The sequence below is a fragment of the Penaeus chinensis genome, chromosome 5 (assembly GCF_019202785.1).
Source record: "Penaeus chinensis breed Huanghai No. 1 chromosome 5, ASM1920278v2, whole genome shotgun sequence".
Taxonomy (NCBI): domain Eukaryota; kingdom Metazoa; phylum Arthropoda; class Malacostraca; order Decapoda; family Penaeidae; genus Penaeus; species Penaeus chinensis.
This window is the reverse complement of record NC_061823.1, coordinates 7815400-7834322: the sequence shown is the minus strand read 5'-3', so window position 1 is coordinate 7834322 and position 18923 is coordinate 7815400. Positions and strand designations below refer to the sequence as shown.

At 49.9% G+C, this 18923-nt stretch overlaps 1 protein-coding gene across 9 annotated transcripts in view; it reads right to left on the bottom strand.

The window, feature by feature from the left end:
* LOC125025767 (ETS-like protein pointed) overlaps window positions 1–18923 on the bottom strand; it is a 230399-nt gene that overhangs the window by 29019 nt on the left and 182457 nt on the right. For all 9 annotated transcript variants that reach the window (XM_047613970.1, XM_047613968.1, XM_047613969.1 and 6 more), the window contains one exon: window positions 14998–15114. In XM_047613970.1, coding sequence (XP_047469926.1) covers window positions 14998–15114 — 117 coding nt within the window. The remainder of the gene's footprint in view (window positions 1–14997; window positions 15115–18923) is intronic.

Below are 18923 nucleotides of genomic sequence, written 5' to 3'. Positions count from 1 at the left end.
ACACACACACACACACACACACACACACACACACAAACAAGTGGATCAAGAAGCCATAATGAACACTACAGATCTCAGCCGCTAAAGCTAATATTGTTAGATATAAGGACACTCCCCTCACCCTACCGCCTTCACACACTCTAGGGGTTATAGAAGGAAGCTTCGAGGGGAGAAAGGGGAGTTGGAGGAGAAGGGGGGTATAAAGCCTGGAGGTTTTCTGGTATTAATGTCTGTCTGTCTTACCTAACACTGGCTGGGGAAAATTACAGACAGTGTGGTGCTATAGTGATTTCTCGTTTTTTTTTTGTTTGTTTGTTTATTGTGTTTCCTTATGGTCATTTTTAATATTTTCTTTTAATATTTATTTACTGATTTACATCTCCCTCCCTCCCTCTCTCTCTCTCTCTCTCTCTCTCTCTCTCTCTCTCTCTCTCTCTCTCTCTCTCTCTCTCTCTCTCTCTCTCTCTCTCTCTCTCCCACGGACCCCAGAAGAGATCAGCATAGAAACAAAATCACAGCATCATTAGTCTAATTAATCACCAACTTGGGCATACGGGCGCGGGTGCCCTTGTATGCAAATGAGATGAGGGGAGGCGGGGTGGGGCCTGGACGCGTTCGTGTTGGAAAGGAGGCCCAGTTCCCTAACCCAGCAACAGACAATCACGTCTACCGGAACGCAACGAATTCACAAAAAAAGGGAAAAGCGAGGATTCTTGGCGGTTTGCGATATCCATAAAAAGAAAAGAAACGAAAAGAAAAAGGCAAGGGAAAAAAACAAACGAAAAACAATCACATCTCGACAGTCGGAATAAAGCTTTGGTCGCGTTATTGTATGTACTGACAAGCTATTGTGTTTTCGTGAGGGAGGGGGGGGGGGTGAGGGTGGAGGACCAGGACAAGGGGAGACGAAGGGGAGGGGGGGGGGGGGAAGAGGCGGGAGGGAGGCGAGGGGAACCGGGTATTAAAGAGGGGAGGGGGGGTGAAGGGTAAGGGTATTGTGGGTATAGATAGACGGAGATGGAGAAAGAATTCCCACGAGAGAACGAGGAACAAATTTCCAAACTGATATTTAAACAAGTTCTGCCGAAGTCCAGTAAGCGAGATTACTTGGTCGGAGGAAGGGGAGAGGAGGGGGGAGACGGGAGGGATAAAGGAGAGAGAAAGAGAAAAGGGGGGAGGGAAAGAGAGAGAAAGGGAGAGAAAGAGAGAGAAGTAGAGGACCTTTCATTATCACGGCCTCTTCAGTCTCATTACGACAATTAAACAGTTACAATTGCTCGGGAAGGGCCATCGTGGGTTAGGGCTACGGGCGACGACAATGGCCAATTCCACGGGACATTATGGGTCATATTTCTATCAATATCAAATGATAATCTCAACCATTGTGACAATGTGGGCGGAGACCTTGTTTTCCCCGCCGGTCGAGAGGGGTTCGCAGGGGAGCGCGAGAAACGAAACTCACAAGTGCACGATTTATATGCATTTTTTCTTTCTTTCTTTCCCTTTTTTTTTGAGCGAGGGGAGGGGAGGGGAGGGGAATTCTGCCTGAGAGGACGACAAGTGGATCATTGTGATTATTCCCTTCTGAAGAAAAGAAAACACTGCCGCGGAAGTTACAACTCGTGGAACAATCTGGCGAAATAATAATAATGCTGAAGAAGAAGACGAAACAGTCGCTGGTGGGCCTTCTGTGGGAAAAACCTCCGCCCGGTTCTGGTGCGCAACCGACCTGGCCTTTCTATACGGGAGGCTGCTTGGCCCTTTTGTCGCCCGCACTGTAGCACCCGAATACAATAACACTGTTTAAGGGGGAGTCCGAACCCACGCTAATAGAGAAACACAAGAAAGTTCCCAGATTATGGCCGCGATAAAATGGAAATTACGAGTCCCTTGTTATAACAATGGTAGAATATATGGTTTTACTGTTTCAATAAGGATGGATGAGGAGATGCATATTCGAATACAAATGAAATACGTATCAGAAATGTCCCACGAGAGATTACATAGATGAATAATTTCTTTATCAAATGCACACGGATAATGTTATCTCTCTCACTTCCTCTCTCTCTCTCTCTCTCTCTCTCTCTCTCTCTCTCTCTCTCTCTCTCTCTCTCTCTCTCTCTCTCTCTCTCTCTCTCTCTCTCTCTCTCTCTCTCTCGAACACACACACACACACACACACACACACACACACACACACACACACACACACACACACACACACACACACACTCACGCACATAACCTAATTTTCAGCGGCCTCAAATAAACACCAGCAAGAGCCAGCTATCGTAAGGAAAATCCTTTGTGGACATATTCTGGGAACTCCCATGGCACCCCCCCCCCCCCCCGACCTGTGAAGGGACACCTAATTCTGAGAAAAGAACGAGATGTGACTCTACATATATGAAAGCTAATGGTGCTGTGTGACGTGCCAACACATTGCTTGGTTGGCAGGCCGTGGTGAGTGAGCAAATGTGACTATGTGAGTGAGGGAAGTGTGCGTGAATGAGTGTGTGAGTGTAAATGTCAGTATGTCAGTGTAACTCTGCGTGTGTGTGTGTGTGTGTGTGTGTGTGTGTGTGTGTGTGTGTGTGTGTGTGTGTGTTTATGTGTATGTGTATGTGTGTGTGAGTGTGTGTGTGTGTGTGTGTGTGTGTGTGTGTGTGTGTGTGTGTGTGTGTGTGTGTGTGTGTGTGTGTGTGTGTGTGTGTGTGTGTGTTTGTGTGTGTAATAGAAACATAGAAACTAAAAAGAAAACAAACCATATAATAAAATAAAGCTCGGCGTGTAAGCACTCACACACAGACGCAGTGTCCCAGCCAACCAGAGTGCACGCAGCGGTAGTCCTGTGTTCTGATCACGTGTTTGTCCCGGCTAATGGACAAGGGTCATGATGCAATCACGACTCATGACAAGGCGGTACGACCATCAATCACTGCCACGACGGAACAAGACGTGATGGTCGATGCCTCGCGAGTCCGAATTCCGCCGCAACAAAGCAACGCAGCAGAATTCGTCCCCCGCTGTTGCTCTCGCTAATTCCAATAAACCCATTCGAGAAGTCACTTTATCTCCCCGCCCCGCCCCTCCCGGCCCCCCACCCCCACCGCCCACAACCGGGCATCTGGTAGCTGCGGCCAAAAAGTTCGTTAGATGGACCAATTGTTTGACCGGGTCTGTCAGCTGGCCGACACAGCCTTCCTTCCTTGAGTCACTCTGCTCTGGGCGATCCGAGCAAGACAGTCGGCGGCGACCTTTCGCTTTCTCGGCCCATTCATCCCGCCCGCGCTGCTCCTCGGCGCGTGGGCGCTCGCTCGGGGGAGGAAAGGGGAAATAGCTCCTCATTCTGAAGAAAGGCGAAGCTACAGATAATGGCCGATAAGATGTATATATCGAGAGACGAAAGGATGAAGAGGTGGAGGAGAAAGAGGAGAGGCCGTGGGGAGTGGTCGGTGTGGAGACGTTGGGTTGGGTCGGGCAGCAGCTGGCGCGCGCCCGGCAAGGACCTCTCTCTTGCCCTCAACCTCTGCTTCCATTTAAACTCTCTTACATTCCTCGCCCTCGAGGTCGACCTTAGCCAACATCTTGAAGGTCTAGGGAGTAAGTTTTCATAAATTTTCAAGAAAGAGAAAGTGAGAATTGGGCGAAGAAGCAGCCAGGCCGGGCAGCAGCTGCGAGGGGCATGTGTGTGTGGCAGCTGGGAGGCACGTGTTCTTGGTCCTGGCAGGTGCCCAGCAGGTACACACGCGCGTGTACGTTTCGACAACCACATATCACGACATAACGACGCACATGTAGACACGAGCAGGGGTGTGTGCGTAAAGACTAACGTTAGTATATCCTCACACGATAAAATATATTGAAATTACTGATATTACCGCATATAACACAGCACATTATTCAAAAATACTTCCAGGTGAAGCAGAAATTTAAAAAGTATGCAAATTGCATTTAAATAGTCGGGTACGCCACGTGTATTAACATTATTTGCAATGTACAATGCAGTACGAAACTTTTCACACAAAATTAATTCATTCTAAAGCATAACAATTAATATAACCACGAAAATGGATGCAACTCGTTTTTTGTTTTTTTTGTTTTTTGGCTTGAATCGACAAAAAAAACGTAAGTACAGCTAGCAAAAACGTGTAAGTACAAGCAAGTGAGCACAATTAAGAATCAGTAAGTACAGGTAATAACCAGGAAATGTGAACAAGTAAAGACCAGTAACTACAAGTAAGACCTAGCAAGTAAGTCCAAACAAGAACCATTAAGTAAGTCCAAGTAAGCAAGTACAGGTAAATACCAGTAAGTAAGTACAAGTAAGAACCAGTAAGTAAGTACAAGTAAATACCAATAAGTAAGTACAAGTAAGTACCAATAAGTAAGTACAAGTAAATACCAATAAGTAAGCCCAAGTACCAATATTTAAGTACAAGTAAGTAAAAATAAGTAAGTCCAAGTAAGTAAGTAACAATAAGTAAGTCCAAGTAAGTAAGTACCAACAAGTAAGTCCAAGTAAGTAACAATAAGTAAGTCCAAGTAAGTCCAAGTAAGTAACAATAAGTAAGTCCAAGTAAGTCCAAGTACCAATAAGTAAGTACAAGTAAGTACCAATAAGTAAGTGAGTCTCCAGCACATGACGAGTGGCAGAGCGAGGGGCCGTAGGTGTGGTGACTCCAGAGGACAGATGCTAGGCTGCGACAGACGGACAGACAGAAAACACTTGGAAGGCGGGTGTAGCGTACATGGGTGGGGGTGGGGGGGGGGGGCAGCAGGTGGTCGACTGGCATGCACGAAGAAGGGGTACAGCAGAAGAGGGAGGGAGAGGGGGAGAGGGGAAGGAAGGAAGGAGGAGGGGGGGGGAAAGAGGAAAAGAGTGCATATGTTCATGAAGACAGAAGTAGCAACCTTGCGATAATTCACAAGGGATCGTGACCTACGTTTTCATTTTATCTTTTAAATGTATTTATTTATTTGTTTGTTGTTGGAAGACGTGAAAGACGCCCCAAAGACAGGGACTTTCGACCGTCTCGTTGCAGATGAAGGCCAGAGCAGCTGTGGAGGTCCGCCATTACCGCCCGCCAATTATCATTATTACGCGATCACGGGAAATAATATAAATAACTGGATCGCTTAATCAACCCCGGGCTTCTATTTCCTTCAAGGACCGTCGGCCATAAATTGTGGCGGGTGTGTGTGTGTGTGTGTGTGTGTGTGTGTGTGTGTGTGTGTGTGTGTGTGTGTGTGTGTGTGTGTGTGTGTGTGTGTGTGTGTGTGTGTCTGTGTGTGTGTGTGTGTGTGTGTGCGCGCGTGTATATGTATATGAAAATATTTAACATACCCAAATAAAAATCATTTGAATTCAAAGGAATAAATGTAAAAAAAAAAAAAACTATATATGACTAAAGAACACCTTTCAACAGCCAACAAACAAACAAAAAAAAAGGATTAACTAAATTCCAAAAAAAACAAAGTAGATAAAAACCACTCTCCAAAATTAATAAACAAATCACCAAGCTCGCGAAACGAAGCTAATAAAACTAAAACAAAACGCTAGGGCGACCGCTTCCCCCGTCGCCCTTATCCCCTCTAAAGAAAACAAAAAAAAAAATATCTCTAAACACACAAAACAAACGCAACACACTAAAACAAAGCAGACTAAAAACCGCACACTACCAATAGACTCAAACAAAACACCGCATACACACGCATCGCCCCCCCCCCTCCTTCTCCCTTTATCCCCTCCCCCCTCTACCCCCCTCGCCGTCGGCCATCTTCCCGCGCGCGTCCGATTCCGCTGCCTCGATCACCTCATTAACGACGCCTCGGAAGGTCTTTTATCCCCGCGGATCATAAACAAACAGAGCGACTGAGCACCTCACTGTCCCCGGGGAGGACATATGCCTGCCCCGCTCACCTCGGCCTCGACTAATTACTCGAAATTAGACCGCCTGATGGACGACCGTGACTAAAAAAAGAAAGAGTTATCAGGAATATGATGAATGGTTGTGGGAACTCCCCTGGGGTGACGTGGTGTTCATTATTTCCGTTATTATTATTATTATTACTATTATTATTAGTATTAGTATCGTCATTATCATTTTTTATCTATTTCGTCTAAATTTTTATCTTTGTTTTTATAAGGTGGTTGAAGAATGACATACCGACAAATGTTCTTAGATTTTTTTTTTTTTTTTTTTGTATAACACATTGTCTCTTTCTGTCTATCTTCCAGGCTGTCATCCTGTCTGTCTGTATGTTCCTTTCTCTCTCTCTCTCTCATTCTCTTTCTCTCTCTTTCCCTTTCTCTTTCTCTCTCATTTTTTTTCTTAATCTCTCTTTCTCTTTCTTTATTTCTTTCTCTCTTTCTCTCTCCTTTCTTTTTTTTTTTTCTTTCTCTCTCTCTCTCTCTCTCTCTCTCTCTCTCTCTCTCTCTCTCTCTCTCTCTCTCTCTCTCTCTCTCTCTCTCTCTCTCTCCCTCTCTCCCTCTCTCCCTCTCTCCCTCCCTCCCTCCCTCCCTCCCTCTCTCTCTCTCTCTCTCTCTCTCTCTCTCTCTCTCTCTCTCTCTCTCTCTCTCTCTCTCTCTCTCTCTCTCTCTCCCTCTCCCTCTCCCTCTCCCTCTCCCTCTCTCTCTCCCTCTCCCTCTCCCTCTCCCTCTCCCTCTCCCTCTCCCTCTCTTCCTCTCCCTCCTTTATAAAACTCTAGATTTCGTTTCATTTTCCCTTTATGCATTTATCTGACGCTTTCTTTGGCCCTCAAGAATAAACCTCACTAAGGAGAAGAGGGCGGTAGCGGTCGGGCGGCGGGGTTAATTAGCGTCACTTTATTCTGGTTAATTGCTGTATTTACCTGAGCGAGCCAGGTGCCGCGGCGGCTCATAGCATCTTCAGGCCTCACACCACCAGCTGAGCTCCAGCCGCCGTAAACCCCTGCTAATCTTCTTATGACGCGACTGCCTTCGTTATCGGCGTTATCTCGTCTCTCGAGAGCGACGTCAATCGAGGGTCGTCGTTATGAGGAGAGGCGCTGGGGCTGCGATGCCCCGCCACGTGCGCCGGCCGGCCAGCGCCCGCGACCGCCGCCATTTTGTTTTGTTGCTCCAGACGGGCGAGCGGCACGGCGGCCACCTGGAACACGCCGGCCCGCCCCGCTTTCCCTCACTCTTGGCTTCGGCTTCACGTTTTTAATTACTAGACTTTTGCAAACAGGGTTGTGAATAGAAATCGCGGGGCTGATCGGTGGTATTTCGCAAACGACCTTCCACGCTGACTTGGATCAATATCCGCGTCAGTTGCTTGTGGGGCGATGAAGTCGCAAGCAAAAACGAGCGCCGTAGCATTCGCAGACGAGAAGTGTGCGGACCAGAGGGCTTCACGCGCTCAGTCCCGCGGGCAAGGAACAAGCCAGTCTGGAACTGAAGGCTTGGCAGCATCCTTATCTCAAGCAGCAGAGGGAAGGCCTCGGCGGGACGTCGTTCGGGATACGTCCCCCTTCCCCCGTCCCCCTCTTCCCCTTATCCAATTCCCCTCTAACTGCCGCTCCAGTCAATAAGCTTGCAATGAGGCAATTACTAGGCACTTTTTTCCTTGTTGACTTCAAGCCAGTTACAAGCACGTATTTAAGCACACACATTTGTTCAAACTGCGTATTCCACAAAGGAAAAGGCTTAACATCCTAGAGACTTCCGAGATGCGTAAGAGAGAGAGAGAGAAGGAGCTCGCGGGCGGCACCTCGCTAGGATAATCACCTCGGCAGGACTTAATCAGACGCTCCGCACGCGCCCCCACGCCCACACAGGACCCCGGAGCGTGGGGCAGCTTCTCCAACACCCCATCGCCGCGAGGGGTCAGCTGACTCCTGGCTCTTAACTCTCTCTTTCCTTTTTCTGTTTTTCACATTCTCTCCTGTCTCTCTCTTCTCCCCTCCTTCTTCTCTCCCTCCCTCCCTCCCTCCCTCTCTCTCTCTCTATCTCTATCTCTATCTCTCTCTCTCTCTCTCTCTCTCTCTCTCTCTCTCTCTCTCTCTCTCTCTCTCTCTCTCTCTCTCTCTCTCTCTCCCTCTCTCCCTCTCTCCCTCTCTCCCTCCCTCCCTCCCTCCCTCCCTCCCTCCCTCCCTCCCTCCCTCCCTCCCTCCCTCCCTCCCTCCCTCCCTCCCCCCACCCTCTCCCTCTCTCTTTCTCTCTTTTCTTCCCTATAAACCCCTCCACTGTCATTCCACAATCAATGATCTCTCAACTCCTTCACCCATCTCCTTCACCGCCTCTCCCTCCCCCTCCCCCTTCCTTCCTTCCTTCCTATCTCTGCATCCCCATCCTCATTATCCTCCCTCCCCCCTATGGCAGCAGCTGGGTGGCGCGCTGAAAAGGGCAGGTAGTCGGCGGGACAGCACTGGTTCACCTAATTACTAGTACGTCAGGTAGCTAAAACAATAGGCGGAGACGACAATTATACAAACAGCTGATATAGTCGACCACCCCGTGCGGTGTCTCTTTATCTCTCTATTTTATTTAACTTTTTTTCTTTCTCTCCCTCTTTTGTAGCCTCCCCCCTACTTCTCCCTCTCCCTCTCCCTCTCCCTCTCCCCTTACCCCTCCCCCTCCCTCTCTCCCATCTCTATCCCGACCATCTTAACCCTTTCGTTTTTACGATCATTATTGTTTGGACAGTATTATTCAAAGCAAGGAGAATCGGGAAGGAAGGAACGAGGGAGGGGGGATAAGGAGGGTAGAAGGAAAGTAAAAAAGAAAAAAGGGAAGGTAATGAAGAAGTGAATAGGAGGGAGAGGGAAGGGAGGAAGGAAGGAAGAAGAGAAAGGGGGAGTGAAGGAGGGAGAGAATGAAAGGAATGATGAAAGGAGCGACAGAGGGAAGAACGGACGGGGGAGGGGGAAGAAGGGCGAGAGAGGTAGGAGGGAGGGAGGGAGGGAGGGAGGGAGGGAGCGGGAGAGAGAGAGAGAGAGAGAGAGAGAGAGAGAGAGAGAGAGAGAGAGAGAGAGAGAGAGAGAGAGAGAGAGAGAGAGAGAGAGAGAGAGAGGGGGGGGGAGGGAGGGAGGGAGGGAGGGAGGGAGGGAGGGAGGGAGGGAGGGAGAGAGAGAGAGAGAGAGAGAGAGAGAGAGAGAGAGAGAGAGAGAGAGAGAGAGAGAGCGAGAGAGTAAAAAAAAAAAGTGCACGGATACTCTGCTTCCTTCCACACACGCTCGAGATGGCACGGCTGCCCTGACCTTTCCCAGTGAGGGGTGTGAAGCATCTCTCGACAGACGGGATACACAGAGGTCATGTGTTCGGCGAGGAAGTACGTTCCGGAACGCGCTTTTAAACGCGCTTTTAACCGGGTCTAAGTTCATCCAGAGAAGCAAATTACAAGCTTAGTCAGGTCAGTAATCGCACCCCGGGCCTAGGTCAGTCCTTCAGAGGGCCAGGGCAGCGCAGTGTCAGGGCAAGGGAGAGCGTGATCCCTGGCACCGAACTGTCAGCACCTTCTTTGTGAACGGAGAGGAAGGTGCGAAGAGCCGTCACTGAGTGCCTGCCTTGCCGCGTCCTCCTGTTTGTTTACCTTCACACACATACCTCGACTTTTCTACTGCGGCCACTAGCTCGCCTCTAGATCTATCAACTGTGGTTGGGTTTTTTTCTGTTTCTCTATTAATCTTGTAGCTGTGTCCGTCAATTAGCTTTCGTCTTATATTAAATGTGTTCGTTATGAAAATTATAGAGTTATGTAAATGTTATGCTACAGATTTCTTAAAACCTTCCCTGCAAAGAGGTCAAGTGTAAACACCCGGATCAACAACAAAAAAGAAAAACGAGAAAAGAATCGATAAAAAAAAAACAAGTCACAAAACCGTCGAAAAACAAGCGTAATTGAGCAAGAAATTTGAGGTCGCGGCGGGGCCAGTCCACAGGGGGGTGCGAGGCCGCAGCAGTTGACGAAGGTGAGGACCTCCCAGGCTTACCTGCCCGACACTTTGTCTGAGGTGTTTTATGGCCTCCTGATGACCGCTCCTCGCCCTCCTCTCCCCCGTGCCGCCGCTGGAAGTCGTGCTGGTCGTCGGGGAGAAGGTGGAGGTGGAGGCGTTCGGGAAGGGAAGTACGACGGTTGGAATGGTCGTGCGCCGGTTGCCTATATGGCGGGGCTGTGTGTGTGTGTGTGTGTGTGTGTGTGTGTGTGTGTGTGTGTGTGTGTGTGTGTGTGTGTGTGTGTGTGTGTGTGTGTGTGTGTGTGTGTGTGTGTGCGCGCGCATGTGTTTATAAATGTGCAAAAGTGCACAAGTAAATGAGGGTGCACATGTTTATGAATGTACGTGAAGGACTGGCCAGCCGCCCTCACCACCATCTCCTCGGCGTAGGCACCACAATCGGCTTACGTTCCCCTCCGACGTCGTAAAGTCACCATCACCCTCACTCTCGCCCACCGCTCGCACGACCGCCGTACGAACCTATCACCTCCCCCCTTTCTCTCTCTCTCTCTCTCTCTCTCTTCCTATATCCCTCCTCCCTCTCTTCTTCTTCTTCTTCCCTCCCTCCTTCCCTCCCTCCCACTTTCCCTCCCTCCCTCCCTCCCTCCCTCCTTCCCTCCCTCCCTTCCTCCTTCCTTCCCTCCCTCCCTCCCTCCCGTATATATAAAACTTCCCGAGTCGACGCAAACTTCCAGTCAGATCAGAAAGCTCTCCAATGCAATTTCCCCCGGAGCCCCGTTCATCACATCCTCTCCATAGAATCGCTTATAAAATCTTCAATTATGGAGACTTTTTACCCCCTCCCTCCCCCCTTCCTCCTCTCCCCTTAGGCCGAAGAGAGTCGAGGATCGGAGGAAGACCGAGTAACACTACACTCTCCCAAGGAAACCACTCGAGCCGAGAGAAGGGAAAAAAAAAACGTTTCTAATCCGATTTATCCGTGAATGGCTTAGTCCTGGTTCGGGTGTTTTGGTCCCGTCGAGTCGTTTATGTGACGGTATAAAACTGTTGTTAATGATGTACCTGGCATGCTAGGAGAAGCCGGGGCAGTTTATGGCCGTGTTCTTTAAGCGACGTCTCTGCTCGGGAGAGAGTCATTTGAGCCACTCTTTTTCTTTCTTTTTTTTCTTGTCTCTTTTCTTGTTCTTCTTTCTCTTCCTCTTTCTCCTTATCCTTACCATTTTGCTTTTGGCCCGTTTCTGTCTCCTTCTCCTCATCCCTTTCCTTTCCATTTCGTGTTCTCTCTCCTTCTTCCTTTCTCCTCTTTGCCCTCTCATACCCTCATCTCTTATTTCTTCTTTTCCTTTTTCCTTTCATCCTTTCTACCGTGAGAAAAACTATGGAACGCTGTGAGCCGCCCACGAAGGCCTGGCGCGCCCACAGACGACGGGAAGCAACAAGATTAAGCACCTTTGTAAATGATGTGATCGGCGTGGTATATAAGTTGCAATTTTGCAGTTGCGAGTGCGGGTGGGTGGGTGGCCGCCTGCCTACCCCTATCGGCCTCCTCCCTCCCCCCACCCACCCACCCACTTCTCCAGCCCACGTGTGCTGACTTGACCCACCGCCCATCTGCCTAGTGATCTGCCCACTGTCTTATCTACTTACCCTCTGTCCCTTATTTTAATTTCCCAAACTTTTCTTGTTTATAATATGATTTTTTTCGCCTTTCCCCAGTGCTTAACCGTAAACCATCGTGTTCTTATCAGTGAAGTTCTCTGCGCTTATATATACACGACACCAGTAGCGCTTCATAATCCGCGCCGTATTTCTTTATGTGTGTTTGTGCGTGTATGTGTGTATCAAGTGTATGCGTATTATGTGTATATGTACGTGTATGTTTATAAATATGTTTATTTATATAAGTATGTGTACGTGTATAAGTGTGTGCGTGTGTGTGTATGTGTGTGTGTGTGTGTGTGTGTGTGTGTGTGTGTGTGTGTGTGTGTGTGTGTGTGTGTGTGTGTGTGTGTGTGTGTGTGTGTGTCGGGGCTAGTGGGCACGCTACCCAGCTGACGCTCGCCGCCACCAGCCGCCCAGCCGTGCCCACACCTCCTGACATGACCACCGTGATGACCAGACGTTGTCATGACTACCACCATATCACCACCATCACAACTCACAACCACGCCACCACCACCACGCCATCACAATCACACCCGCACCACCACAACACTACAACTCGCCGCACAATAGCCTGACAGCACACAAGCGCCCGCCGAGTGTACATTAGAGTTGAGTACAAGATGCACACGGACCAGATGTACCGCGGCTCAGGCTCGAGCTGTTGGTCAACAATAATGAGCCTGGTTGCTGCTGCTGTCGAGGGTGCTGCTGTCCTCATGCTCTCGTTTTGCTGTCTCGTCTGTTGCTGTCTGTTGCAATCTGTTTCCCGTTTAGATGTCCCTCTACGCTCCCCAATGCCAAGCTCGCGGCCAATCAGTAATAGGAACGGCCCAGCAGTAATGACAGGCTAAAGGCATAGATCGGAGGGGAAAAAACTGAACAAGGAAGGGTAAAGCTGAGGGTAAGATGATAAAGACAGGGTAAAAATGGCAAGGCAGGATAACGCAGAGGGTAGGACAGCATGGAGCAAAGGGCAAGGTTGGGTAACCAGAGGACATATGAAAAAAACATATGTAAAGGTAGAGGTAAAACAAAGGGCAACGCAGGGTAAAGCGGAAGACAGGATAGGGAAAACAGCAGAGTAAACAGTGTAAAGCAGAGGGCAAGGCAGGGCAAGGCAGGGAGGATAGCACAGGCGAGACCGGGCAGGGCAGGGCAAGCAGCTGGTGGCCCCGCAGTCCACACCTCTGGCCGTCATGAGCACTCGGGTCCTCCTAATGATCTATCACTTACTTTCATCGCTCTGTCTGGCCGGGTGCCTCGCCTGCCCGCCACACAGGGCCTCTGCCGCTCCAGCCACCACGCCAATTTATCAGGTTATCAGCCTGGCTCTTAATGAAGCCATTTATTACGTCTGATAATTGTTTCTCTTCATGTGTGTACATGTGTGTGTGTCTGACTGTTTTTTTGTATGTATGTGTGTGTGTACGCACGATTTTTTTCTATATCGGGCACGCATGCAGGCGAGGATGCACGTGGAGGCGCACATGGGCGTCGCAGCGGCCACCGAGTCGCCGAGTCACAGAGTTCCTCGCGAGTGCGTGCGGTGCGCCTGGACAGCACAGGCCCGTCCAGCCTACGTGTCCCAATAAAACGCATTAACTTCGAGTTTTCGTTATTTGGCCGGGATCCTGTGCGCTCGGGGGGAGGCCGCGGCGCCGCCTCGGTCGTTCCCACAATCGTTCGGCCTCGGGGACCGCCTCATAGGGGCCCCGAGCGAAGAGAAGCGCGCCCGGCCGATGGTTGTGGGTCGCGGGCACAGCATATGCCAAGCGGCGTCGAGGGAGGCGAGGCGGTCGGGCCAAAAACGTCAGATGGCTGATAGTGTTGCTGGGTACAGTACTGGAGGAGGTTACAGTACGCTCGGCAACTTCGCCCGCTCGCCTTTTTATCACGTCTGCCTCGGTTCCGGCTGCGTGGGCCCGACGACGGCCGTCTGCAGGCGGAAAATTGTACATCTTTCGCTTTTCACAGGAACTTCATGTCTGAAGTCATGCTCTAGTGACAACGGAATAATCCTTCATATGCACGAGTGTGTGTGTGTGTGTGTGTGTGTGTGTGTGTGTGTGTGTGTGTGTGTGTGTGTGTGTGTGTGTGTGTGTGTGTGTGTGTGTAAGAATACATATAAAATTAAATATAAATGTAAATATAAACATAAGCATGTATGTATGCACGTACACAGACACAGACACAGACACTGACACACACACACACACACACACACACACACACACACACACACACACACACACACACACACACATATATATATGTGTGTGTATATATGTGTGTATGTGTATAATTGTATATGTATATGTATATGTGTATGTATGTATGTATGTATGTATGTATGTATGTATGTATGTATGTATGTATGTATGTATGTATGTATGTATGTATGTATGTATGTATGTATGCATGTATGTATGTATGTATGTATGTATATATACTCACATACACACACACGCATACACTCATATGTAAAGTTAAACTAGTCTCCTGTGGCGTCGGCCTTTCCGGCGACCTTCAGCCTCCGCCGCAGTGGCCAGCGTCGCGAGCGGGCGCCTCCGTCGGCCGCCGGCCTGCGGTCTGGCCGTGACTCTCGCAACCTGCGGCTTCACGGCCCGCGCTCGCCTGTCCTGACCGGCCCCGCACGCCGAACTCGCCTTTCGTACACTCTCGCCTAAGAGCTGTTGTCGCTTGTGCTTTCAAGCGCAATAAAGCGTGTTATATGTGGGACACGATGATTTGGTGTTTAGTTCCATTAGTTGTTCTTTAGTGCTCTCTCGCCTGCCCGCCTAATGCCCCTGCCCGAATGCCTCCCTCCGAGGACCAGGCAGTCTCTAACAATGCACGAAGAGAACGTAATTACAAAAAAGACTCCCCGCGCTCTTACCACAGCCTAGTGTAACTAATGGCTCGCATTTGCTCCAGAAATTCTAGTCGATCTTGGCCCGGCTGAAGACGTGGCCAAGACGCGCGAGTGTCGCCACGTGCACGGCGAGGCGCAGGTGTGAGGGGCATGTGGGATTATGGGGCAGAGTTGGGGAGGGGGGGGAGGAGGACTGCGAGCCCGCGGGTGGGCACGGGCGCGATGACAGCTGGTGGGCAGAAGTGTTTACCAGGTAATTTCACTGTGCATTAAGGTTATATCATTAGCGAGTGGGCACGTGTTTCGCTCGCCACGTCCTGCCCATATACCCCCCTACCCCACCCTAGGTTATCCCCCTCTTCTTCCCACGTGCGCAGGATGTGCCGCCGGGGCTTGCGCTGAAGTACGGAAACTGGTCTAGCCCTGCAAGACGGAGGGGCGCACAAAGGAGAAGGATTGCGAGTGGAAGTGAGTAAAATCGTGATAAAAAGAATAAAAATACATGTAAAACTACTGAAAAAACACGGGATTTCCATTACCTTTGGTGATGTTGTGTTTCTCCCTCTCCTTCTCCCAAGACGCGAAGGAGGCCCTGAGAGCGTCAGTCATCTTCTTGGTTGTGCCCGGCGTGAGGGGAGGGACCGGCGCCGGCAGGTCTGGCGGGAGAGAATAGCAGATTAGGTCACAGGTCGTAACAGATCAAAACGGATCTTTATATTATGATTATTCAAATTGATATTCCTATATGTTGCTCCTATAGTTTTATACCTTCTGATGATAAAAGGTGCACCTTACTGCAATGGATCAGAATCGCTATATCGTTCTCATATTTCTACTGTAAAGAAGTTTTATATATAAAAAGAAACGCATTTTCAGTAAAAAAAAAAAGAAAGAAAAAAAGTCATCATGCTATTATACTACGCCTTGCACATTGCGAACGCTCTGTGGTCCAACCAAGGTTAATGATACATAAACAAACCACACAGGGCGAGTAAAACGTGATGCCATGAGAAACTCTTAACGTTTTTGCCCCGAGAGATCGTTGCATCTGGAAACGGACGAAATCAACACAAGAACATCAACATAAACATGAATATGATAAATAACGTCTTGAAGACACTGAACCCATGAACCCCTCTCACCCACCTTCCCCTCCCCTACCCCTCCCCTACCCCTCCCCCCTCAACCCTTCTCCCGCTTCTCAGGAAAAGACAAAGCTTTCAAAGCCCCCCCCCTCCCTCCCTCACTCCCGCCCCCCTCCTTAGTCACCCCCCCCACACACACACAGACACACAGCCGTTCCTCCGGCGTTGTACAATGCTGATAATTTACAACACGGAAAGAAATATAACCCAAAGACAACAGACGACCTGAGCCCCAAATCTCAGCACGAGCCTCGACCGTTGGGACATGTGATAGAGCGGAGAGTTGAGGTTTCTCTCTCTCTCTCTCTCTCTCTCTCTCTCTCTCTCTCTCTCTCTCTCTCTCTCTCTCTCTCTTCTCTCTCTTCTCTCTCTTCTCTCTCTTCTCTCTCTTCTCTCTCTCTCTCTCTTCTCTCTCTTCTCTCTCTCTCTTTCTCTCTTTCTCTCTTTCTCTCTCTCTCTCTCTGTCTCTCTCTCTCTCTCTCTCTCTCTCTCTCTCTCCCTCTCTCTCTCTCTCTCTCTCTCTCTCTCTCTCTCTCTCTCTCTCTCTCTCTCTCTCTCTCTCTCTCTCTCTCTCTCTCTCTCTTTTAACTCACACATTTTTTTCTAACCAGACCTACCCGTCATTTCCCTCGGGCACTTACGTCTTTTCACAACAACTCGTCTTTTATTGACTCCATTCTCCCCATCTTTTCCCATATAATCTCCTATTTTGTCAAAGGCGACGACTGCTTCGTCCTTTGCCATTGTGCAAGAAAGACAAACATCAAAAAAGGGGGAAGAAGCCTAACCAGGGCCGAGGGGAAGCAAGAGGGGAAACGAGGAAGCAACGGTCGGGCATAAAACAACGGAAAACAACGGCCGAGGGGAAATAAACGATGTGCCTGAAACCCGACCACAGGAGGAGGAGGAGGAGGAGGAAGAGGAGGAGGAGGAGGAGGAGGTGGCGTCCCCTCACCTCACCGCAAACCCCTATCACCCTTCTTACCTCCCCTCTCCCCTCCCTCTTTTCTTCTTCCTTGTGCCATTATTCATCCGTTTCTCAATTCTTGGGTTCCTTAGTTTATGCGTCTTTACCGTCTCTTCCTCTACCCCCCTTTATCTTCGTTTTCCCCTCCTTCCCCTCTTCCCCTCCCCTCCCTCCTCAGCGAAGTGACGTCACAGAGCCATTCATCACGTTCTTCGGCGTCGCAGCGCAGATTCAGTGTCCTCGCTCGCTCCTGCGTGACCACAGCTGTGCTCGCACCGCATGACTCGGAGAGGAAGAGGAAGACGTGGAGGAAGAGATAGATAGGCTAGGAAGAAGAGAGCGATTGGAAGGAGGAGATGGAAGAATCGAAGTAACAGGATGAATGAATGGAGATGGGGTGGGGGGGTGGGGCTAAATAAACGCCATACAGTCAATGAATACGATGTATGGCATTCTCACCAGTTTTAATTAACCTCCTTGTATCATTCCCGTAGAACTATTTCAGATCCCAAGACCGAGATTTCCCGAGCACACATCCTTGCCGTCGTCCGCACACAAGCCCAATGGCACTCCGCCCACCCTATTCTACCCCCCCCCCCGGCAACGCGAGCGAGAGGTGCATTACCGACCCCAAATGAACCGGGATTTCGAAAGGGCCACAAAAAAGGGCGAGGGAGGGAAACGGGTTATCGCGGGTAATCTGAGCTGTGAGCACTATCGCTACAGTGCCAGCGGCTTGTGGTCGTGGCACTCAAGGCCCGCTCCGCTGTCACCCCCGTTGTATGGTGCCTGCTAAATAGGATAAGGGATTGGGGGAGTGAGGTGACTGTCCCAGCTATCGGGACAAACATCGTGGGTGTCTTTGTATCATAAGGAGAAGGCCACGAGCCAGATAACGAGAACAAAAGGAATCAATAAACAAAGGATCTCGTGATTGTAATCAAATATCTAGCACTTGGAAATATACGTTAAAGGATACGTAATGGTACTGTGATTAGGAAAAATCAGCTCAAAGTTTCCTTCCACGAGCAACACATCAAGACTTTCGGACGACATTACAGGCTAGCTCGATGGCGGGAGAAGGAAGCAAGGTAGCCTTTTTGGAACATCTCCGAACAGCTGAGAGGGCGAATCGGGGGAAGAGGGTGCGGGGGCGAGGGGGTGTGGGGTAACCGCCAGGCACATTAAGGCATTCCGCGGGCGCATAGAGGCACAGCCAGGGCGGAAGAAGGATGGTGAGGATCAACAATGAATTATGAGGCGCATCCAAGATCCATATCAGATCGGCGGGCGAAGCGAAGAGGCTGGCGCAGAGACAATAAAAATCATTTTAAACTGAACCCGGAGCGGTGATATCGCTGAGGCTGAGCCTTCAGAAGCAGCAGCTTCGTCTTCAATGTTCTTATCATGTGCACAGCCGTCCGGCCTTGGTGGCACTCGCAGGACCGTGCCAGTGCCACCAGGCCATCCGGATGCTCAACAGCGTACGCCGACACCCGACACCGCGCACATGCCGGCTCACACATGGTGGCCCCGGACCGACCTGGCTTTATGGCCCGTCTCCGCCTTCCATGTGGCACTGGCTGCTTCTCCTCTCGTGGAACTGGCACTATGGCACTACTCACGTCGGATGCCATACGGACACCTTGACGCACGAGCGAGGACGCTCACATGCCAGAGAAAAAACGAAATCGAAATATCTTGTAGCTTTGCGGGAAACAGTTCCATAAGAGGCGACCGAACGCCTCGCTGTTGGCACCCCACCCCTGCTCTCGGCCGCCGCGGTGCAGGTGAGTGACGCAACAGGTCGCATCGGCCGTAACCTGTTGCCGGCCGCCGCGAAAACCACGTGCAGGCCAGCCGCCAACACGCGGTGATGCGCGCGGGACCTGCGCGTCCGGCTCGCGGCCATCACGAATCCTGGAGAGCACTGCGCTAAAAGAAACGAAGGAATTTCTTTACTGTTCCTTTTGTTTTTATCCTTCAATTGTTTTCCGATAATTTGCTACGTGGATGATAATGATCACAACAGTCTTGCACAAAGAAAGATGAAAAATATTAACATCTGGTCTTTGACATAATGGGCCGATAAAGTGTCATGCCATGTCATCATTCCCCTCCCCTTTCTCCGTGGTCGTGAGAGTGAGGGGACGTGCGACCTTCAGGTACACGTGTGACAGTTCCCTTCCCCTCGGAGGGGAAACAAAACCACTTAACCCGTGTTTCCCTTTCTTCTCACGCACACACGTACACACGCACATACACGCGTAATGTGACTGTTCTAGCAAGTACTTGACATACTGGCATCCTCTATAATATAATGGGTCCTTAAACATCCCAAACATGGAGAAAC